Source organism: Dipodomys merriami, unplaced genomic scaffold, assembly GCF_024711535.1.
Source record: "Dipodomys merriami isolate MVZ:Mamm:240054 unplaced genomic scaffold, mDipMer1.0.p SCAF_22, whole genome shotgun sequence".
Taxonomy (NCBI): Eukaryota; Metazoa; Chordata; class Mammalia; order Rodentia; family Heteromyidae; genus Dipodomys; species Dipodomys merriami.
In genome coordinates, this window is record NW_027203604.1 from 1102003 (window position 1) to 1126945 (window position 24943).

The 24943-nt window shown below is 34.6% G+C and overlaps 1 protein-coding gene across 7 annotated transcripts in view; it reads left to right on the top strand.

Annotated features, from left to right (window-relative positions):
• Nucleotides 1–24943, top strand: part of Nfib (nuclear factor I B) — a 227363-nt gene that overhangs the window by 193037 nt on the left and 9383 nt on the right. For 2 of the 7 annotated variants that reach the window (XM_070033157.1, XM_070033159.1), the window contains exons 9-11: nucleotides 216–381; nucleotides 3578–3660; nucleotides 13762–13850. The exons of 1 other annotated variant lie outside the window; for it this stretch is intronic. In XM_070033157.1, the coding sequence (XP_069889258.1) occupies nucleotides 216–381; nucleotides 3578–3660; nucleotides 13762–13850 (338 nt within the window). The remainder of the gene's footprint in view (nucleotides 1–215; nucleotides 382–3577; nucleotides 3661–13761; nucleotides 13851–24943) is intronic. 4 more of the 7 variants (XM_070033158.1, XM_070033160.1, XM_070033161.1 and 1 more) reach the window with 4 other exon arrangements.

Sequence of the window (24943 nt, forward strand, 5' to 3'; positions counted from 1 at the left end):
AAATCAACATATGCAAAGTGTTTTCAAGAAGAAAATCTTTTTTTTTTTTAAGAAAAAACTGCTTCTCCTTATTACACTAACCATTGGCTGGCCTCCAACTCAGACTTGAGAGGGCATAGTAGTTACCGGCATGCAGGATCCACGTGACTGCATGTGTTGAACAAGATGACTGTCTTTTGGATTGTTTCACCCGGCATTCTGTTTTTGTTTTGTAGCCTAACAGCAGTGGTCAAGTAGTAGGGAAAGTGCCTGGCCATTTCACTCCTGTCTTGGCACCCTCTCCCCATCCCAGTGCAGTGCGACCTGTGACCCTGACCATGACAGATACTAAACCCATCACTACATCCACTGAAGGTGAGGCAGCTTCACCTACAGCAACCAGTAAGTATTTCTGTAGGAAATGAGAAATGTCCATCAAAGGTGCCACCATTGGATAACTGATCCAAGATGGAAAACACGCAACTTTTCCAGGTACCTGACCCGATGGAGATTTCTCATTTAAGTGGAACAAGCAGGCATGTATGTGGCCTGGATGTCACATGCTCTCCCTTATCAAATTCCCATCCGTGCTTCGTATTTGAAAAGGGAGAGGCATATTTGTTTGAGAAAACAACTATAACAGAAAATAAGCCATGCCTGCTCGTTCAAGGTATACATTGAAATCACACTGAGTAACATAACACAGTGTGCAAGGTTTTTATATCACAAAAGAAAGATTAGATAATTGTACTTATTGGAGCACTCCTATAGAAACCAAGTCCTTACACCAGACAGATTGAATCAGTGCCTCTGTAAGATAATTATATGTTTACCTTGCTGTAAGTTATGTAATTGTTAGGAATAGTCTCACAATGTTGAGTGCAGCAAGAACATTCAAAGCTTAGCATTAAGCACATGTAAGTAATCTGCACATCCTTATCTACAACTTTTTCTTTAAAACTTTTTATTATTTTTCCTATCATGATACATTAATTAGATTGTATACATATTAATGTTTCACAACATCTTAAATGTCATAGATTTAGCTTCTACTCTTAAATAGCACATACCAGTTAGCCAAATGATTCCATTGCTTCTTCGTGTAGAATACTCAGAAGTATATAAGAAATGAATTTTCATTTGGCTTCACCCGAACTACTAGCTTCTTAGAAGTGAAACCAATATATAAACAAATAGGAAGTAGAATGGTACACTTCCATTTGGGAAGAATTAGCGTACACGTCCACAATTATATACAAATATGTCTTAAAGTTAGGCTGTCCATGTTTTCTAGAGCCAAGAAATCCTAGAGCTCTGGAAATTCTTGTGTGGAATTACACAACCAGAAGTCTATCATATACTCTTTCTTGGCCATTGGAACTTTTTTTTAGATGATCCCTTAAAAACTTAAGAAAAATGAACAATACTTTAAGTGTACAGTTAATCTTAGCTTTTATTTCTCAAAATTCACAGCCCCTATGAATTAATAAATCCAAATAGGTTTTTCAGTGCCCATCAGTAATCACCGATGCTTAGTAATTCACTTTTTGGCATAAGGTTCTACACAAGTGAACACATCCCTAATGGAAAAATAGATGAAACATTATCAGGGAAATTTTAAAATTCCTTTGTTTATAGCTTTGCTATGTACATCACAGTTACTAAAAACTACCTACAAATTTCAAGTTGGAAGCAGGAAGTCCTGGGTTTGAACTCAGGACTTTGAGTTTGCCGTACAGGCAGTCTACCACTTGAGCCAGGCTATTATACTTGAAAAAAAAACTATATACAAATTTAAAAAATGAATATCATGGCATCTTTGTGGAAGCAAGGTTAGCAATTTAAATACAAAAGCACATAGACAAAAGAGCTTTTCAGAAGATAATTGAAAGCACCAATTATAAGTGAGCAAATGAAGTTCCAGAAATGTCTGAAATTCTTATTGTGGTACTGTTCTATGAGGTTCAATAAGAGGATCAGACCTAAGTCTCAATTAATGGCAGTACTTGCAGCCTGTTAATGAACTGCTTCAATACTCACAGGTTGTTCAAAAAGGGATCTGATTTGACTAACAAAATTGTAAAGTATGAAAAGATGTATCTTCATTATATTAAGATGACAACATCAGTCCATTCCAAACTCCTACATAAATCTAAGGAGTCATTTTTTTTCCTTATCAACCAACTCCTAGTTCCAGCTGCCTAAGTACCACTGATAATGAGCCACTGGTCAATGATTGACCTGATAAGTCAGTAATGTTAAAGAAAGCACAGAAGTCATGGAAACCTCCTTTTCCTAATTGGAAAACCGAAAAAAAAAAAACAGTGCAGATTTATTGCTTACTTTGTAAGAATGAGTCTCTTTTGTGGAGGTCCAGCCCTGTGTTGAATTCCAGAAGCTGGAAATGGAGTAGGACCACTGGTTGCTGATGGCTGTCTTTATGTGGACCTTTTAGCTAGGAGTAAAAGATGAGCTGTGAAGATAAGGTTGACCTTAAAAGCCTCTAGGATCAAATTCTGTAATTCTTTAAATTGCAGAATAATATATTGATTTAAAAAAACCTATTCTACTTAAAATTAATGCCTGAATTCCTCATTAATCTGACACTTTTAAACCAAGCAAATAGCTTTCTTTGGACTTACAGGTGTAATATACTGTGGAAATTTCATTCTCTGCTATTCTGACATGAAACAGTGCAGTTAGTGGTAGGAAGAAACACTTATTTTCTTGTTAAGAAGCAAAAGATTTTAGGGATAGAAAGAACTTTCCAGTGGAAAATTCACCAGTCTGTATCAAAAACACTTGGTGCAAAAAGCACTTGCAAACAAGACCACAGGACTGTGAGGAGTGTCACCATCAGTGTTTACTTACTATCAGGTGACCAAATATTTAGAAGGCGCAATCAACTCCCTGGCCAATCACAAGATACGTTTGTTTTTTTTTTACATTTATGGAAATTATTTTCAAAAGCATTTCTATCAAACTTGGTGACATTTTCACATTCAATAAAGTACTGACTTGATTCACTTTAATTAACACATTCTTCACAATGCAAAACAATGGAATCTTTAAGAATAGTAATTCTGGATTTTCCTTTTTAGTGAAACTTTTCAGTAAGATGTTTCATCTATACTCGTACTCATCAAACACAACTGCTTAAAACTTCTCATTAAAAGTTGACACTTTATCTGACAATCTTTCAGTCTAAGTTTACATTTAGTATTACCGTCCATCATTGATTATTCTATTCATTATTAGGCCACTAATACCTAGTCAACAAGTATATCTCAGAAAGTGCCCCTTCTGCGTAGTCAGTCCTTGATAACCCTGCAGGACTACTTGGAGCACATAAGTGAGAGATACAGACACCAAAAGACAGGATGTGGTTTACTCAGATATTTTAGTGGAGATAAACTAGATGAGTTGAATAGAGTTACCATTTCTTTTCTATCACTTGATATTCACTCGGACAAAAGAGAAATGGAGACCCCGTCTTTTTGGTTGCAAATCCCTCTTCTCTGGGTTTCTTATACATGGACAGGGTGTTCATTCTGATAGTTCACAATTTTTATCTTTGTTTTTGTTCTTCCTTAATCAGCCTACACAGCCTCAGGCACATCTCAAGCCAATCGATATGTGGGACTAAGTCCAAGAGACCCATCCTTCCTACATCAGCAACAGGTGGGCACGTTTCACACAGGTGTACTGGGGTAGCCACGCTTTGCTTCGGCGCTTTTCTCCATGTTGCCTCTCAGATCTGGACTCAGGATGGGGCTCACGGGGCTTCTGAGATCAAAATTGATCACTTTGTTTTCCAAATTTTTCCCCCTCATTTATCCTTTGTTTCTCATCTCTCTGAACAGAATTTCTCAAATTGACTTACAACTTCTTCCATCTCCGTAGTATATATTGACAGTATCCGTGAACACTGTTGTTTCAACCCGAGTATTTCACAGTCTTCCTGACTATTGAGAACTTAACTAGCCTCTAGCTCTCAAATACAAACACTAAAACCAATTTTAAAGCCAACTAGAGTCGGAAGAGTACATAAATTGTGTTTTTGAAGCAATATCATATTTTCCAGATGTTTTACTCCTCACTTTTGTGCTTTAGTCCAGGAAGATGAGTTATGAAGCTAAAATCTCAGGCGCCACATCATTCCTGTTTTAATAGGTTTAAATTGGTTTAGTGATTTCAGATGTGATAAAACACTTTTTTTGGTCCTGCTTTCTTACATCATTTATGTTTCAAGTAGCATTTTAAATTTCACATCTCATTAATGTTGTAAATTTAATGCAAATGAAGTGTTTACCCAAACTGTGAAAATATACAGCCAGGATTAATGGTGGCTTATAAACAAATTAGCCACAGTCAAAGCATTCAAAATACCAATAGAGAAATCCCATGATTCTAGTTACAGGGTAACTGAAATAATTCTAAACCTTTCAGAATTTAGATATATTTTATGATGCATATGTTTACTGCTGTCAAGTTTTGCTAGGAGAACAGTTTGAAATTAACAGTATGCAAAGTATTTCATAGGGAAACATAGGCCATAATGGATAATTAAGAGCTGATATTAACCAAGTTGCTCTTCATGTGTAAGTTTTCTGTGTATATAGATGAGATTTTATTAACGTAGCAAGTGACACAGGTTCTTTGTTCTAGACCCACCCCCCTCTATTATGCTTGCTGTGGTTTATCTCTTCATGTGGAATTCTTGAATCCTTTCCATCCACAGGCCAAGGTGGCAGACTGCATATATTAAAGGTCACCACATGCATAGTTCAGGGAAAACCACAATGATATAGCTTATTCAGAATACTTGATGTTTTGCCATGTTTAGAAAAAGAAAAAAAAAACAAGACAGATTGAGCATTAACTGAAAACATCTGTATACAGTTATAAAAACTAAAAAGTAATTAGGTAGTTTTGCCAGCCATTGGCCTTTCAACATAATTCTCTGGAATATTGCTTTTTACACCTCTAAAATTACTTAATATGAAATGCATTGTAATTACTATAATATGGCCCTCTTTGACAAATGTATGTATTTATTGCGCTTTTCAAACATATGCAGCATTTATAGGTTCAGAAATTTATAAATTATTATCCTTTTTTGAGAAATATTTTTGTCATGAGATTTGCATTATTCCTTATGACACATCTCTAATTTCCAGTTAATTTTTAATTCACATAACGTGTCCATTATTTAAGGCTTTAGCCCCATATTACAATAGTCCAATTGCCTGTATATAGACTCAATCTTCCTCCTTCCCTGTCCTAAGCCACAGCAGCATTTTTTTAACCACTGTGACTAATGTTGGAGCTTCACATAATTAAAATCACAAAAGTTCATTAATATAAAAGTTACTTCTTTCATAAATCTAAAGATAAATTTAGAAAACTTAGAAAATTTAGGAAATTTAGAAAACTTTAGGAAACAGTAATGTGAAAATATGAGTTTACTATAGATAAGAGATCTGGACACATGTGATTACTAAACTACAAATTTTAAATCAAGGATTGCCACTTGTTATTTAAGTGGACGATGTTAAGTGAATATATTAAAATATGAATGCATATACTTAGCATATGAATATAGTTTTTTCAGTTAAATGCAGTTGGTATTTATGGAATACATGATGCATATTGAGCTTGGAAGAGAAGTCTATGTATGCTTTACAATTAAAAATTTTAAATACTACACAGGTAGCTCATTTGTCCTCTATCCTTTGTATAATGAATGAGGCTAATGCCAATTTTTAATCTGAAGAATCCCAGTGCTCCAGATTTATAATGAACTGCAAATTCTAAGATAATGCAGAACAATATAAATGCATAGCTTTTTGTGTGTGTATGGGTGTGTGTATGTATTTTATATATATATATATATATTTATATATATATATATATATACATGAACTAAGTTTCTAGTTAAAAGCTTATTTTACCTTTTACATTTTAAGACTAGTAGAGATGAAGTTTTATGCTTCCTATCTAGATATGGAAAGACAGAGTAGTTGGAATGACTCAGTAGAGTAAGGGTTATTCTTTCCTACAGCACAAATGAGATTGATTTACTGTGCCCTTTCATTACTTTACAAAGATTTAAAAGAGAACACTCTTCTAACGGCAGGTTCTAAATGCATTTGGTTTAAAGCATTCAATGATGAATGAAAAGGAAAATCAAGGGGTACATGAAATAAAGGTAATCAATCATTTTATATTAGCTAGGATAAATTCAGAATTAGAAAGGCAATGGTTTTCTTTGAGAGCGTTCTTTTAAACATTCCCCATAACCTTTAATATACATGACCCCTGAAGAATAAATATCGTTACCAGGTACATTCTCCAGTTCATGGCAGTTGCTTTATAAAGATTTATTCGTTTAGGTTATGAAAAGTATTGATGTGGATTGTTGAGTGCTATTTTTTTTTACAAAAGAACATTAATGTAGCCTACATAAATTGGAGTTTAACAATACACTTTAAATTATTGACTAATCTTTTCACAAAATGATAAGATAGTAAAGTTTCAGTATAGCCATTTTTAGCACACAAGTATACTGTATTCCTAAACTGAGATGTTACCCTGCCCTCTACTTATAAGAGTTATATGAATGATAATCTGAAAAAATGAATAACATCTGAGTAGTATATGTACATGCTTTCACACTTGATGCATGTAGTTGTTACTAGTAATTATACATTCATCTGGGTTTTTTTTTTACAATTGTCATTAATGTTCAATGCTGGCTTTTAACTGTCTTGAATACTAGCTTAGTCTGACATTGGAATTTCACTTCTCATTGCAACTATGAAACCTCATTTGAATCTAAAAAACAAAATCACGGTTATGAAGAATGTTTTTTAAAGATTCATGTAACCCAGCTGATAACTTACCATTAAAAGTAATCCTTTCTAATTAGTCAAAGTAGCCAGCTCTTGCCAGATAATCAGGGCTTGCCTTTAGAGTTTCTCTTTATCTTTTAACACGATCCTGAATGATTTTCAAGATTTGGAACATGTCAGTCCTTTGGATTATTGCTTAATTGCATTTACTGTTGACATGGGGAAAATATCTTCAAATCAGAACTTCAATTACAATTTTAGTCTTTCTTAAAATTTTCTATTAGAAGATGGCTGGTAGCATGAAGAACTCTTGGGTCCTGCTTTGGCCAACTTAATTCTCTTAGACTCTACTAGGAAAGGTCTTATTGTGATTTGGAATATTTTTAGAAGCATGGAAGATATCTCTAATGTTCATAGAAGTTCAGTAAAATACACTGTCTCTTGACCTACTTTTGACTGTATAAACTAAGTGCATGTTTCTTTCTATAGAGAGTGAAGAAACTACATTTACCAAATTTTATCTCCTTGAGAAAATGAAACTAGCAAAATGTTTCCTGTTGCTTATAAATTATAAATTCATCTAGTCTAACAATTTTAACATTAATGGGTAATATGAGGCAACTTACTTAAATTTACACCTCATAATAAATTTGCTACGGCCTCAGGCCTTCTTTATTTGCTATCTTATAAATTTTAGCAGTTTAAAGGAGGCATAGTTAATTTGACTATCACCATTGCAATTGAGTATAAGGTCATATTAAAGGTTAAATCTCTGCTATCACACATCAATGCAACATATTTTTATTGCAAATTATAAATAGGAGTTTGCAGCAAAGAGGTTCTTGTTGAGAAATAAAAGATCCGCATTCAACATAGCCATGGAGGCACATGTTAACTTTTGATAGACATTCAAGATTTTAGGCAGAGTAAGTGTAAACTCGCTTTTGTGCCCCACCCCCACTCCAGTGAAACAAAAGAAATAAGGTCTAGTTTGTAAGTAATAAGACTTCTTTTTACAAATTCCAAAATGGTGATTTCTAGACTATATATACATGCTACCTGTGACTACAGCTAGTGACTAGAGCTAATGAATGAGTGGCCTGACAGCTTCAGGTCCTTTGAATCACAATTGCATGGATTTCACTGGTGCTCTGCTTCAGCATGTTACACTGCCTGCATGACTGTGTAATGCTATTATTTCAAGTTCAGTTACTGAGCTTAGTTATATCAAAATATTTTCACACTTGATAGAATTTGAACCTAGAGTTTCAACATCAAAATTGAAAGTTTCTGTTACACAAAATAACCTTTTAAAAATTGCCTCTCTATTTCTTTTTTTTTAACTGAGATATTAGTCGAGATCCCTTTATAATATTTCTAGAAATGACAAAGTCAAAGTTTGACACATTGAAACTCCTGGAAAAATTAGGCATTTATTAATGAGGCAAGCAATGGGAAGCATACAAGTGGACTGTCAGCAAACTATTCCATCAAGTCAGGAAGTAGGCTATCAACAGTAGGGCCATTCTTATTGTGTCTTTTATCATAATTGACAGCTTGATGTAAAACCCTATCACATGACTTCTAGGTAGGTATGTAAATGGTAAGAGGTCAGTTTTCACATATGCTAGCTAGAAAGGAAGCACATTTAAAGGAAGTTTCAATCAAAATAGTGGCTATGCAAATATCTAGCTTGTTGGCTTGCTCTTAAATTAAAAAGATATTTTATCATTCATTCATTCAGTCATTCATTTGTTCACTTACCTTTCTGATTTTGGAAGGGCAAAATACAGATAAATTTTTCTAGTTAATATAAAATAAAATTATATGTAATGTAACACTAAATTTCAATAAACAAAAACACAAGGTGGAAATTATCTTCTTTACTGAAAGTACTTAGCCATTAAAACTATCCATTTTGAATCATGGAAGTGTAGGAAATTCTAAAAGCAATATTTATAGGTATTTCATCATCAAATATTCTTGGGCTATCCATGAGAAATAGAATAGGAAAGCAACAATGACAAGGAAATTAGTTGTGGAGAACTAGGGACTTGAAGTCAGAAGGTTGGAGTCTTGTGCTGATGTACAAGGTCTTAAACCTTGTTCTCCTGGATCCTTATTTTGGGAATGAAAATGAAGAGATTGAATTACACGGTTTCCAACATCCCTTCAAAGCTTAAAGTTTACAAGTTAATGATAAGTAACATTTAAAAAAAAAACTTTTTATTTTCTAATATGAACAGATATCTTATGGCCAATAATGTTTATTAAGCTCTTGAACCATGCCCATTGAACTTTTTGTTAATTAAATTAAATGTCAAGAAGTATGGATTTAGAAAACAGTAGAAGTTATGTTGTTTTTTCTCTCTCTTTCTCTCTCTTTTTTGGTAATTTTATTCTGATTATTTTGCTTGTTCAGTAAGTTATATACTATTTAGAGGCCATTCTATTCGTTCCATGGCTGATAATTAATAATAGTAATAAAATAAAACTCCATTAAATGAATCATTAAGTAGAATATGAATGTTGAGGTGTTAATCTTTTTAACACCCCCCCAAAAAACCCATCCCTTAAAAAATCTGTTTCCTTGAGGCCTCTAGAGAAAGAAAAACACTCAGAAGAACATAAAAATACATTTCAGGATAGTCTCCTGAGGGTCATTGTAAACCTACAAAGAAAAAAAAAGTAAAAAGGTAAATTTGCCCATGTTGATTAGTCTGGTTACAGTTCAATGGTTTATTGGTTCAGTTGAGAGTTGTTGTCATCAGGAGAGGCTGTTGTACATCAGCCTTTTGCTGAATCTGGCAGAGTGGGACATTTTGCTTACCTTCTTTTGTTCCTAAAGCTAAATGCTATGCATTTAACAAAAGCCCCCGTTAAGAACATTGAAGGGCCCTCTTTTGAGTGGATAAGCTCTTATTCTGAAAGTACTAACATTATTGATTCTTTATGACTGTCAGCTACTTACATAATTATTTGAGGGTATCTTAGGTACTTCCCTCATGCAGATTGCTGAGAGTCACCAGATAGTCCTGGGCCTTGCTTTTCTGGCACAATCTTATTTTGAGTTATGCTGGGAACACAATCCTCCTCTTAGAGAAGCGATAAATCCTTCACCCTAAGAACATGTGAATGAACACTTTGCCTCTACTTCTTTTTTAGTAGTAGACAATCTCATTTCATCTCACTAAGGACACATAAAGAGTTATAATGGTTTTACGAATATGTAGTCTCATAACATGCACATTATCAAGTCTGACTTAGATTCTCTATTAGAAAAATAATTGTTTTCGTCTCCACATACCCATATGACTTAACAGACTTTTAAAATAACTTGTACTGGATGTTTTAACTTTTATTTCTTGAGAGAGGAAGCCACTTCCTGTGTTTTTAAGTGAAAATAGTTGAGAACAATCATTAGTTTTATTGACGCTTTGAGCAGAGGTAAAATATATATAAATGAAGGGAATGTATTGTGTGCCACTTCTTAAATTTAAAATAATAACAGCTAACCTGCTTAACACTTGATCCTCTCCTAGAACATAATCTGAGAAATCATTACCTTAAACTAAAAAGAAGTCTTTATTTTAAATTTATGTAAAGTAAAAACTAACTTTTTGGGGGGGAAGATCTCATAATGTATCCCAGGCTAGCTTCAAACTCTCTATTCTATTTTCTCTGCTTCCCAAGTATTTGAATGACTAGTATGCACCACCATAACCATCTTTTAAAATTATTTTCATTAAGTACACTGAATTATAATAGAAAATATTTAATATGACTCCCAAAGAAATTTTAATACACTTAATGTTAATTTTTCAGTTCAAAGTTTGCTTGATCTTGACTATCCTGGTTAAATAAGATTCCTGGGAATCTTATTTAAAAAAGAACTATCATCATGGAAATCTTTGATAACTAGGTAATTTTTATTTTAATGATTTACTTTCCCCTATGTACACTTATTGTTTTAAAAGTCACTTTATCATATGGTTGGTTAATTTAATAGCTGTTTTATGCAAAGGGAAGTTTATTAATTTAAAGAAAACACAGAGGCTCTTGCTCAAGTAATTTCTTTATCTGATTAAATAAAAGCAAATACAAATATGTCTACTCAGATACTTCTGCAAATAATTCTTGGTGATAATCTGAATAGGCAAGTAATTTAAGTTATATTTTATATCTTTAGTAAGTGAAATTTGATAACAATATCCTTTCAATTTCTTTGGAATTAAGTATTGCTAAACATATTTATTAGACACTTTGTATGTACTAAAGTACATTTTTCTGTGGGGAAGAGTGTATTTCTCATATATATGTATATGTATATACATATATATATACATGAATAGCTAGAGTCATATTTGACCCTTTTGAGAGTAATTAGGAAAAAAAGTTCAAATATATATCCATTTTAAATGGTCAACAGGTGACAAAAAATAGCCCACTTGACATTTTGAAGGATGGTTAAACAAACAAAACATGAACATTAATACAAATCCACCAACTAACGTAAGCATTTTTCCAGGGAGACAATGTTCCTGCAGGTCTATAAAGGCAGTACACCAGTGAATACCACTCAGGATCCCCTAGTTTAAGTGTGTCCACTTCTGGAGAACTCCAGTCTAAGAGAAAGAACCTTGTAGAAAACAATCTGAACCTAATAATTAATAGAAGTAAGTAAGAGGTGCTACTTCCTGAATAGGTTCCTCCCTTCTTGGGACTGCTTCATGGATTGAGAACTAACAGTTTTCATTCACAGGAACCTAACCAATTAAGTGCTCCCTCAGGTAATCTATACACTTTCTAGTTTCTCAAACTGCTTTTAGATTTTCATAAACCTTTTAAAACCCATATTTTAAAGTATACAAGTAGGTTACTCAGTTCTTGTTCAAAACAAGCAATTTGACCAAGATGGGTGGCTCACACCTGTAATCCTAGCTCAGGAGACTGAGACTGGAGGATTGTGCAAGAAAGTTCATGAGACTCTCTCTCCAATTAACCACCAAAGAGCTGAAAGTGAAGCTGTGGCTCAAGTGGTAGACTATTATCCTTGAGTATACAAGCTAAGGAAGAGTACCCAGGACCTGAGTTCAAGTTCCAAGACCAAAGTGTGCACACGCGTGCATGCACACGCATGTGCTCACACACACACACACACACACACACACCAAGCAATTCACCCTATCACATTTGAATTTCTGATTCTATGACCTATTTTGAGAAATAAATAATCTTGGGCCTGTCATAGTGGTACATGTTTTAAATCCCAGAACTCATGATGCTAACCCTGGAAGATCTGTAATTCCAGGCTAGCTTGGGCTACATAGATCTTGTCTCCAAAGAGTGTAGAGGGGTTTGGAGGAAGAAAAGGAAAGGATAGGAAAGGGGAGGAAAGGAAAGGAAAGGAGAGGAAAGCAAAGGAGAGGAGAGGAGAGGAGAGGAGAGGAGAGGAAAGGAAAGGAAAGGAAAGGAAAGGAAAGGAAAGGAAAGGAAAGGAAAGGAAAGGAATCCTGGAAATTTACTTCTGTGAAAGTATTATAGTCTATTTTTAATACCCATTTTTCTTTCTAATTTGCTTTGTTTACTTACCTATGACTTCCATATGACATATATCCTGAACAGTAACGGTATCTCTCTATCTATCTACCTACCTACCTACCTATCTATCTACTACCTACCTACCTACCAATCTATCTACATAAGGAGATTTTTTTTCCAGTTCTTTAAATTATAAAAACATGTTTACTGAAACACCAATATAATAAAAACATTTTTGGCAACTACATGTTGTATTTTTATAGAAAAACTATCATTCTGAAACTCCAGTGCCACTATTATTTTGAGTATACAGAAACTTGAATCTGAAAGGAAAAACAAAGATTCTTAATCGCTAACATTTTTTGCCCATACTGTTATCAAAATGGATTAAAAGTTTATCCTAAGTCTACAGGCATCTTGGCTCCAATCATCATCTAAATGTTCTCATTGCAGGGCAGCAAACCAGGACTAGTGAATTTCAGTGCAGCATGCAGTTAATTTATAGCCTGGCCCTCTAAAGGTTAAAAACCATGATTTTCTAGTGTGTTTCCCCCACCCCAAGCCAGATAAGTTTACTTTCTTAAGCGTAAAAATAAGCAATATATCTTTTCAATAAATCTGCTAGCACTGTAGGGCAGCTGTTAACCAAACAGAGCTGGCTGGATAGGGTTACTCGAAGGATCTCTGAAGGGCAGAGCTGATGTTCTGGAGATCTGGGAAGAATTTGTTTCAGCTTGTATTCAATGCATTCCTTACTTTCTTCAGACGAGTGAAGTAGCTCAGATGCAATCCCTCTGAATTTAAAATCAAGGTAAAAATTTTTACCAGCCTTTCAAGGCCCCTTCATGCAAAACACAATTAGTGAACATCTAAGACTGACTACATGGACGTTTCCATACCTCAGTTAGGGCGAATGTCTGTGGGGTAGGGCCTTCTCCTCTAAACTGCATGTCTTCTGTTTTGCCAACTGCATGCTTAAAGTTATTGATTATTTTACACAGTGCAGATTATTTCGTATGTTGCATAAAAAGCATTTTATTTTCTTTCTAAAATATATCTCTATTGAACATTAACGTGTTTGCTTTTATTTCAGCTCAATTTGTACTCTAATAATGGCTAATTGTTATGTTCTAAACACTTGTTTCTCTGTATGCTTTAATTAATAGAGAAGCATATTGCAGTAGCTTTTTTCTAAGAAAAAAAAGTCCAAGAATTTTGCTTTTCAGAATAAGATTTTCTTTTGCTTTTTTTTTTTTTTTAATTTAAGTTGCCTCTTGGGAAAGTAAGGTTAATGCCATATACAATACTACTTTGCATGTGTTCATTTAAATACTAAAAACTGTAGTACTGCTCGATCCATATCTGACTGCTAGGTTTCAATTGACAGCTGAGGATTTGTGACTGGACCATGAATCAAAACGGCAGGCATTTATACCCCAGTACCAGTGAGGATACATTGGGAATTACTTGGCAAAGGTAACATTTTAATTATTTCCAACCCTACACTTACACCTAAAAATTACATGACCTATAGTGTTTGTGTTTAACTAGTTTTGCAGAAAATATATGTTAAAATTTAGTTGTTTTGGCTTTATTACTCCTTTCCCCCTACCTTCTCCTTTATTGCTTATTTAATGCAGCATCAAATTAATTTGGGACTTATAGCATTATGCAAATTAATCATTGAAATTTCTTGATATTGTCAAATGTTTGATTCAACTTATAATATTCTTGGTGGGGGGAGGGAGTTTGTTACTTAGGTTTCAGAATCTGAGGGGAGAAAAAGAATCAGCCTAGTCAAGCTTTTTTAGCTCTCCAAGGAGAAAGCATTATTGTTACTATTTTTACATTATACATTTTTCTTATTTCTACTCTTTCCTGCTAACTCTGAGTTGTTTTACTTGCTCTTCATTTATTCCTGTCAGAGGAGAAAAAACTAGAGGAAAAAATTCAAGTTAGGAAATTTAGTCATTTTTCCTGGCAGTACCCATAAATTCTGGAAAGGGAGCATTCTTGGAATGCTCAAGAAGGACTTTTGCTTAAATAGTGTTTTAATTTCTGTTTTGTGTGCTGATATGATGCACAGAAGAATGACTTCCTTTGTTTGGCGAGGAAAGTTACTCAAAGGCTTCATGTTCAGAAGTAGTTTTGATATTTTCTCATGTATTGGTTTCAGAAAATATATAGTTGTAAGGTAGCTTGTGATGCACTATCTCAAAAAGAATTAATTTTGTCAAGTACTTAAAATTAAATAGATAAAAGACATGACATAATCAGATAGAAGTGATAAAAATTTGCTGGAGAGTAAGGTAGTCCTTGAATTCACCAAGGGAACCTTTTCCCTGCTAGGACTAATATTGTTGCTTTACTGACAGTGTCTGTGGAAGTGAGATTTTTGTTGGAAACTGCCAAGTCAAATTAGTGGAATGTCTTTTACTCAGATAGAAATCAAGAAAATAATTGAGGTTCTGTTTTTAAAAATCAATGACTTTTATTAACCCTTACATGATGACTCTATGACGCTTCCTCTTTCGGAAGAATGATATAACATTGGCTTTAAAAGTAGATACATTTTACCTATTGTGACTTTTTCCCCAAGAAGCTTGTATTATGTCTCCTTTAAATGTTAGAATCTAGTTTGAATAGTCTTGATGTGTGATATCAATTAAATTCAGTGAAAGTGTTTTAAGGTCTGAATTAATAAACCTTTGTGTGTGGGTATGTGTGTGGGGGGGTGTTACTGGAGTTTGGACTCAGGGGCTTGGTAGGCATGCACCTCTACTTCTTAAGCCTTACCCTTAGCCTTTTTGTGTGAACTATTTTTGAATAGGGTTCTTCTTGCATTTATGCTCTGGCTAGCCTTGACAGCTATCCTCCCATTTATGTTTCCCATATAGGTAAGATGACAGGCACACATTGAGATTGGGATATCATCAACGCCTCCCTCCCCCCACACCCATGCTAGCTTCATACCTGGATCCTCTTCAGTCTCTGCCTTCCAATAGCTGGGACAGGCATGGGCCAAAAACACCTGACTAAGATGTAACTTCTCCTAGCTCCTAGTAATTTTTGGAGTCAGAAAATACTAGTGGCCAGTGAAATCACTGAACACACACATGGTAGTGAAATCCTCTGTTATCTAACAGTTCTTAGGAAAGTATTATTCATGTTACAGATCCCTTTGCTTGCAAGAAAACTGATGTAACAGTCAGTCTTGGGTCATAAAGTAAGTCAGAAAAAAGAAAACCAGAATTTATTAAGATTTCCTTTTTGTTCCTTCCTCCCCAAAAGAGTAATTTTTCTTTAGATCAGTACATAATTATATGTGGAATGGCCCTAAAAACCAATGAAATGCTTTAAAAGGTAGCTTTGAGTTTGTTTCTGCCCTCTGAAGTATTACTGACAGGCACATAATCAATGGTGACCATATAGGGTCAATACATTCTGCAGGTATTTATTGAGTCTCTGTTGGACCATCCTAGACTCTGCAACGCACATCCACAGTTCTTTAAATCCCAGTAACACAGTTCACAATAAATATATTTGAGACAACAGTTTGCTTTGTTACTGGTTTCAACAATGGACACAAATAGAGTACACACTTTATAACACAAGTATGCCATGTCTATGGTACAGTATACTTTATATTATATATGCATAATTTATAGTTTGTGCCCATAGTTGTTTTTCAAACTTGGCATTCTTTCCTCAATATAATGATAGAAAGGGAAATCCTAACTGTAGCAGTGCCTCTTTGAAGGCAGGCCCTATGCATCTAAAATCTTCAGCTTTAATCTCAATAATTCGAACCTGTTTGTTCAGCCCGTAAACTAGAGGATTTACTTTTCACTTGTTGGGATAGAGAAAATTTCACAGGATATTTTTGTTGCGGTTGTTGCGTTTTGTTTTTAGCAAAAGACAATCCCTGGAAACTTGTAGTTAGAGAAGGGTAAAGCAAAACAGGTGTTTCAGTTTGGCTTTATTTTATTTGGATCATTGGTTGCCTGTGACCGTCCCACTGGCCCATGGTTGCCTTCTTTTTTGCTTTGTGCAACTGGTCTTCCTGAAGTGTTCCCATGTCAAATGGAGTGCCTTGCTCTGGACTGAAGATGACAAGGCCCCGGGAGCTGTGCAAGTACTATAGTCAATGCTTGGAGGCCTCCTCCTTCCTTTGCACCCCAGCATGGCAGATAGGCACACTCTAGGAACCCAAGCTGACTCCCTTAGAAAGCTTTCACAGCATCTCTAGTTTGCGATCCCAAAGGTATTTTGTTGTTCTGACTTTAGAGTTTGATGATCCATTTCTGTCCTTCTCTCTCTGACCCCCATGTCTTCCCCCACATATGTGTGCATAGGAACTATGGAGTTATTTGCACTTGGAGAAAGGGAAGTTTTCTGCCCAAGAAAAATTATGTTACTGCAATTGTTAACCCAGAATGAAACGTTGAAGCTCTGGCTTCTTCATTTGGGATGCATTCGGGCTTCTAGGATAATAGGTGACAAATTGTTTAAACTGGTTACTTTGGTGTTTGGACTTTGTACTCCTGTGTGGACAGATCACATTGTTTTTGCACACGTGAATTATGTGAGCATAAACATGTAGAACAGCTCCTTGCACACTGCCTTTCTTGCTTACAACTATAGCCAGGCCTGTGCTTATACTATCAAATATGGAAGTACAATATAATTGAATGAAAAAAAGAAAGCTGAAGAACAATCCAAAAATAATACAAACATAGTTATTTTAAAACATTGGAGGGAGTGATTTATGCAAAAAAGAAACAGGATTTATTGTTTCATTTTCCCTGCTCTCCCTTCACCCCTTTCAAGAAAACGCAAAGCCACAAGTGAGCGGTTGTATGTGTCTGAAGGCTTATATAAACATAGAAGAAGCCTTCAGATGGCTAAAATAAACATGCGCGTGTTACTGAAGGATATGTTTACACAAACCATTTGTTCAGCCTCTGAAATAATGAATAAATGAAGATTTTACTGAAATAATTGGAAGGATTTTTGTGTTCCTGCGGATGCCATAATTGAATGGCACCAAAGAGACTTTTATCAGCTATTTTCCATGTTACATGTGTTAGCAGTTCCTTTCTAGGAGTTGAATACTTCATTCTGTACTTACTTTACACGTGTTTTTGTAAGAAATTGTCGTTTATTACTGCTATTCTAGAGAGTTGCTTGATTTCCCAGGAGAAATTTAGCAGCCAGTAAAGGTTATTTGGATGTGTTTGGTCAGGAGAGAGAGGGCCAAAAAAGAAAAAAAAAAGTAATAGCATTCATTTCATGCATAGAACTATTTGCATAACATTGTCCACTACCATTGACCATTTTTCCTTGTTGTGACCATTAGCTTTGTAAAATTTTTGCTTCTGAAAGACTTAAGAACGAATGCTTAAACAGAAATAATTTTCAATATTGGATTGTAAACCTTATGTTTTGTATGTCCGTACATGAGTGTGTTTATATATGTCTGTAAGTATGCGAGTGTATCCACAGGTACATGATAAGGGAAGTACTGTCCGTTCTTAGGTGGACTTAAGAGTTAACTTTTTTTCAGTGTTAGACTTAGACCATCTCTCTGAATTCACTAGGTTAGCATTTCCTGCTCTCAGTTTGTTATCTTGACACATAACTATAGTACAACAGCTGGGTTGTTCCTGAAGTTCCTGGGGGGAGCTTTATTCTCAGAGTGCTGAATTTCCTTTTCAGCTGTTAGCTCTAACGTGTGTTCAGAATGCTCAACTTTTTATACACCATTCTGAGCCCCTAGCACCACTCTGGGAGGGAGTGAAATGCTGATAAGGGAGATGAATGAAAGAATCTTTGGTTCAAGGTAGAGAATTGCAAAAGCCAAAATTGCACATGACCATTGTTTAGTAACAGGGCAGCTAGCTGGTGTTGCTCTTTGTACTTGAATGTTCTTGAACAAAGAATTACTTTCCTGTCCCATCAAAATTATTTGCACCTGTTATGATAGCAAAACTAAAAACATTACCATTGTTTTAAAGAACTCGATGTAGTTTTCACAGATACACAATCCCTGTGATCTGGCTGTTGAAAAATATATTAGGAGTGGTTGTATTTTTTTTTTTTTTTGCCTAACTTTCTCCGTTTACAAAGAAAGATTTGTACAACACGAAGTTTCCTTTTTATCTAGGCAAACTCTTCAGAACACTTCCTAAGAAATTAATTGTATTCCAGCCAGACCTGCATGCTGCCATCCCACAGGAAATGGGTCAGCAATCCATTAAGATGCCATTAGATAATCTAATTTGGAACTTAATCTCTAAATTAACCATGCTCCATACTTGAAGCATACTTGAGAGAAAGAAAAAAAGTTTACGTTTGAATCGATAGGGGAGCCGAAGCGTGAAGAAGGCTGTTTGTTTTTTCTGTAGCTGTGGTCACGTCTCAAGCCGTCTGGTTACCAGGAGAAACCAGACATGATGTAATTCCAGATTGAACTTGAACTTCAGGGACTTAGGATGGGGGAACAATGGGCCATAGGAATCAATAATGTCCATTTTCCACATGATTATGTTTGGAGCTTTAAGTTAACCTTTGTGGGAGAAGCAGCAGGATCGGTAGGGAGACCAGAATGAGATGATCCAGGGACAAGATGTTAGAGGAAAGAAAACAACTTTTTTTTTCCTGCGATATTTTCTGAGCAGCACGGCAGATTCCAGCAGGATTAGAAAAGTTCCCGCTCTGCAGTAAACCGGTGGCCTGTTCAGAGCACTCTTTGTTCGCTTAGGTAGGACAAACTTAATCTTACGTTTCCTGTCAGATGATTTTTGGCAGCATTACTGGAGGAGGAGGAGCATGATTCAGAACATTCCCAGATGTAAACCTTGCCGATTAACCCTTGAGGGGGGGGAAGGGGGGGAAGGAGGGTATTAAACACCTACCCTACTTGAAGATGTAAAGTACCATATTTGCATATGCATTAGATCCATAAGAAACCCAACTCCTTCCACAGCCAAAGCACCATTTAGGATTTACCTCTTTGGATCCTGTTTGCTAGGTGTACTGTGAAGTTTTTGCCAAATTTCAATAATGAAGCCTATATATGAATAAATATAATACAAATGTAAAAGGCAAAAGCCCATTGAAGTTCAGGAAATTGGACACAAATGTTTTCAGAAACTATAGAAAGTCACAATTATTCTCTCCTTGTTCACTTTGCTTTATGAGGAGAAAGATGTTAGCACAGTGAGCAGAGTAAAAGGTCCTGTCTCAACAGTATTTGGTCCCTTAATCCTTTGTCATTTTATACTTCAGAATTCTCATATAATAGTTTTGTCCTTTGCTGGTGAAAGTGTGCAAAAATACTAATTTTTGTTTTTAAAGGAAAATCATTGGTGGGAGATTCTCCTTTGGCTTTTATAGAAAACTTAACATTTGAATTTAGCTTGGTATGCCCTGGATGCATTTCTCTGCTGAAAGACATTACTTTGGAGCACCAGTTTTGTAGAGAATTTTGTCTGCTGTTGAAGAATCACATATGCAAATGAGAGGAGCAGCAAGCACTCTGACAATAGCCTTGCAAAGGAGCCCAGGGGTGGGAAGGAATACAGACTAGAGAAAGGCTGAAGCCCAATGTAGGGGCTTCTCTTCCATCAGAGCATAGGCTGTGGGAAGGAGATAAAGTAACTACTATGAGCTTGATAATCCTGTATCTATTTTAATTGGCTAAAACTGCTCACAGTTGTTTTATATATATATATATATATGCATATATATACATATAGAGAAAGAGAGATACAGACATACATGTACAAGTATATATGTATGTACTGTCATTTATAGTTAGACAGCTTTATAACAATTCTCCATTTTTGTTAACTTTAAATACAAAAAGATCAAATATAATTTTTAAAATTATAAAAATCTTAAAAATTTTAAAAATCTTAATCTAGCCTATTGAGGGAAAAAGTTTTTTTTAACTTATGTTTAAACATTCAAAGGCAGTAAGTTTTTGTTACTTTTAAGTATACAGATTGCCTTGTTAAAGGGTCTTTTAGGAATTTATAAGAGCTTTTATACTAAAATAGTCTAGTAGTTGTAATGTAATTTAGTTGCAGTGGTTCCATACTTAAGGGCTTTTCTTGCCTTGTGCTCTTCATTAGATTAAATGTTTCAATAGCATAGGCCTTTTTTTTATTAAACATAGAAAATGCTAGCATTCACACAGGGTAAAGTTAACCCTCAAAAAAAGTTAACCCAGCATACCACAGTAACAAAACAAATCTGAAACAATTGAATATAAACTAATGAGGTTTGACGACCTACCACTTTGATATGTTATTTTCAAAACTGTTGGTCCCCAAGGAGTAGCAATAAAGAAAGCTATTTACCTACTTAGTTAAGAAACAAATATGTTTCTCTTTCATTACTATGAAATGCTATTGCATGCAGTTAGACTAGTTCCATGAGCCACCTGCAGTTTATGATATTTGGTGTTTCCCAGAGAGCCCTCAAGAGTCCTTTGTAGATCAGGTAAGAGCTAGCCAGGGAGCTTTCTGATACAGATTATTACAAATAGTAATAATCATTAGAAATCATCTTGCATGCAAATGGGATCATTCAGATGGCAATAAGATCCTTAAAATTGGGAAAAATAAATCGAAGAAACTCAAGACCTATGTAAAGCACTTTGTATATTTCACTCCCAGTCTGTCTTCCTATGAAAAGAAATCCTAAAGCAAATTATTGACATTCTGCCACATCGGTACATCCATAAAGTGATGGCACATGTTGCATTCGGCTGAAGAGCAACTGGAATTGAAAAAATAAAAGTTACTTATGCTGAAGTTTGAGTTAAACTTACAGTGGAATTTCAGTATGTATTATTCAGTTGAGATATAAATTCTAATCCAGCAAAAGCTAAATAATGGATAAATAAATAAATACCAAGTGGTTTTTACAAAGGCAAAAACCCAAATAAAATGTCTGAGCAAGAAAATAAATGCTAGGATCACACTGCTGGAGTTCAAACTCTGGTTTCTATAAATTCATAGCAATATGAGTTGAACAGGATGATTTACTTCCTGGCTTTATTTTCCTCTGCTATAAAATTAAGCATAATGATATTTTTCCTATGTTTGCTGGGAAGCTTTAAGGTAGGCCAATCACATAAAACAGTATCTGGCAAATAATCCACACTACTAGGATTTTTATTGAGTACCATTTTCTTTGTTCTAATACATTGGTTGGTTTAACTCTAATGTTACTCATTCTTTTCACTGGTCTAAATGGCGGTTTCTCACAAGACACAATCTACAGGTTTTTTGTTTCAATGAAGTAAAGAGCCATCCAGATGTAACATATACAATCCAGGACAGTATGGTTTCAGATTTAATGAACAATTAACATACATCTGATTTTTTTCCAGACATGATTTTGCTGTTAATAGGAAAAGAGCTTACTGTACATTTTGGAAGAGTTAAGAATATGTCTCCCTAAAACTGAGGCAGAGGAACTAAACACAAATACTTTAAAGTTTAATGTGTCTATGCTTTTTGTCCCTTGATTTCTGCAGCATTTCTTACTTTTATCAGCTATCTATTTTTACCATAGACCTACTCTCACAGTCTATGTATGTATGAATCTATACACTTCTTTGTGTTTCATTGCTTAATGTTTCTTTAAGCTTCTTGAAAGAATATTTACTGTTTTTTTAAATAAATGCAACCTATAAAATCTGAATGGGCAGTATTATTATTCCTCTGAAAAGTATTAATATGTTGGTATGTTGACATTTTGTAAAGGAACAGATATAAATGCCCAATTCATTATCAAATAAATACTAACTAATGATAAAGGAATTCTGCCATCTTAAGTAGCTCTTATTGTTTTAATCACCTAAGAGTAAAAGGTAAAGTAAAATTTTTACTTTGATTACTTATTTAATATATATTTATTTGGCACCATGTGGTTCTTAGTTGGTTATTGGTTAAAAGCTGAAGGACCAATCCATCTTAGCTGTGAAGGAACAGTCTCAGAATGCATAATTTAAAAAAAAACACATAATCATCAGGTTAGATGGCCATTTCAAGAGTTCATCTCTTTCATTGAAATAGTCTACTTACTCCTTATAAACAAAGACTAACTGTTTAGTGCAGCTTTTCTTTTTCTTTTCTTTTCTTTTTTTTTGGGGGGGGGTCTGTCGTGGGGCCTAAACTCTGGGCCTGGGTGCTGTCCCTCAGGCTCTTCAGCTCAAGGCAAGCACTCTACCACTTGAGCCACAGCGCCACTTCCAGCTTTTTCTGCTTATGTGGTACTGAGGAATCAAATCCAGAGCCTCATACATGTAAGGCAAGCACTCTATCACTGAGCTACCTTCCTAGGCCCAGTGCATTTTTTCAAGGATAAAAATATATTAATGGTGTATCACCTTTAAAGGAAGTAGTAAACTTTTTTTTACTTTTGTTAATTTATTTTCCACCCATTTCTCTTTTTTTTTGTACATTTTTATTGTAAAAATACTGTACGGAGGGATTACAGTTACATGAGTAAGATAATGACTACATCTCCTATCGAGAATTGTTGCCTCCTCCTTTGTTTTTCCCCTACTATCCTTGGTTCTTAATCTTCTTCATATTATCACCCTAATAGATCTTCAGTTACATTTCCCTCTGATAGAGAGAACACCAGAGAATTTCATAGAATTGGTTGGCTCCAGACTAAAATATTTAATGCACAAGTCTCTTCTGTGTGTCCAGCTTGTGTCCACAAAAAATTGATTGTTTCCCAAAACAAATATGTTTGCTTTTAGAAAACTCTGGTCAAAAATCCTTTCCAGGTCTGGGAGTGGTAGTGCATGGCTATAATCCCAGCTATAGGAGAGGCATAAGTAGAAGGATCATTGTGCATGGCTGGACTCAGGTAAAAATTGTAGGCCCTATCTGAAAAATAGCTTAAGACAAAAAAGGCTTGGGGCAGGAGGGAGGCCCCATGCTATCTATCTATCTATCTATCTATCTATCTATCTATCTATCTATCTATCTACCTATCTATCTACCTATTTATCTATCTATCTATCTATAACTATATAGCTACATATATAGTTTTTAATGATTTATAACATATATATAGATATACATATATATGGATGTTATATATGTGTGTATCTATGGATATATTAATATATCTATAGCTATATATGTTTTATATTTGTTACGTATTGTAGATAGATACATTTAAGTTCTTTCTAAAGTTAGGTCTACATCTGATTTCCTAGGAAGGCAATAAATCTTTGTATATATGCTGACGAGAATCAGAATTAACTTATTATATCTGAATTAATTTATTATATCTAAGGGCTAGATGAGAGACTTTGGACAAAAAAAGTGGCTTAGTTTCCCTAACTGTAAATAGGTATGAAAGCTATTTCATTGAGAGCACATTAAGTGCAGCATATGTAAACTGTCACAGATAGTACCTTGCTCTTAGTCTGCCTCAGCTCAATTAATACCTCAACATTTCTTCCTTTGTGTTAATTCTATCAATTTGAATGATATAGAAGTCTGAGTCTCTTTCCAACTTAACTCTAGTTAAGTTGTTCCTTAAATGATGTGATTTGGTGAGTTTCTTCAACCAAGAAATGCCACTCTGTCACTGTTAAAGAATCATAGCTAGAAGAAACAAGGTGCTTGTTTCAACGTACGCTAATTCAAAGTAAAATGAAGCAGGCCCATTGCCTACTTGTTAATATATCCAAGGGTCAAAATCATACATTTGCTTCTTCTCTTCTGGGTGTAGACACAGCATATACTTTGTCAAAATAATATGAAATTGTCTCCATGATATGAGACACTTTAATTGTGGGATTTTTTATTTAGTTCTTGTACGTTATATTCATAATGAATTATCTCATTGTGTACATCATGTAGATGAGTTCTGCTTTGTGTTAGGTGATACAATCTTTTGTCATTTTTCTGCCTGATTTTTTTCACAAAGTACTTTTCTTTCTTTTTTAAAAAACTGGTTATGGCCAGTTTATTTTCTAAAGACATGCTTTCAATTTTTCAGTAGGTTGAGCTTTAGTTTGCCAAGAGAGCTGATTTGACAACAGAAAATTTAGTGACAAAGTAAATGCAAGCTGAAGATATATTTAGGAAGCAGCTGCATTTAATTGTGAATACTTCAAAATTCAGTAACTTTCTAACAACAGAGTGAAGATTGTTGGAGTGAACATAGATGATTTCATATAATTCTCATTCCACCATGAGTTAAAACAATTAATTATCTAATTGAGAACTAATTTCTACAGGGAGATGTGTGTTTATTTTATCCATACATGTGATTATTTGCATAGTATGTATGCAGAGAGATTTGTGAAAAACACCTTTTACTTGATGTGAAGTTTTAGGTGCTGTATTTTTTAATGAAATGGTCTACATCATTTTATTTGATTAAATATCTTTCTTTACATTGTCACCATAGGTTATGAATTACTATTATTAGGCTATTTTTTTTCAATGGGACTGCCAACAAAAGCTCTAAAGAATGTACATTATGGTTCTGAACTCCACCTACAGATTAGTAAGAAGAGGCTT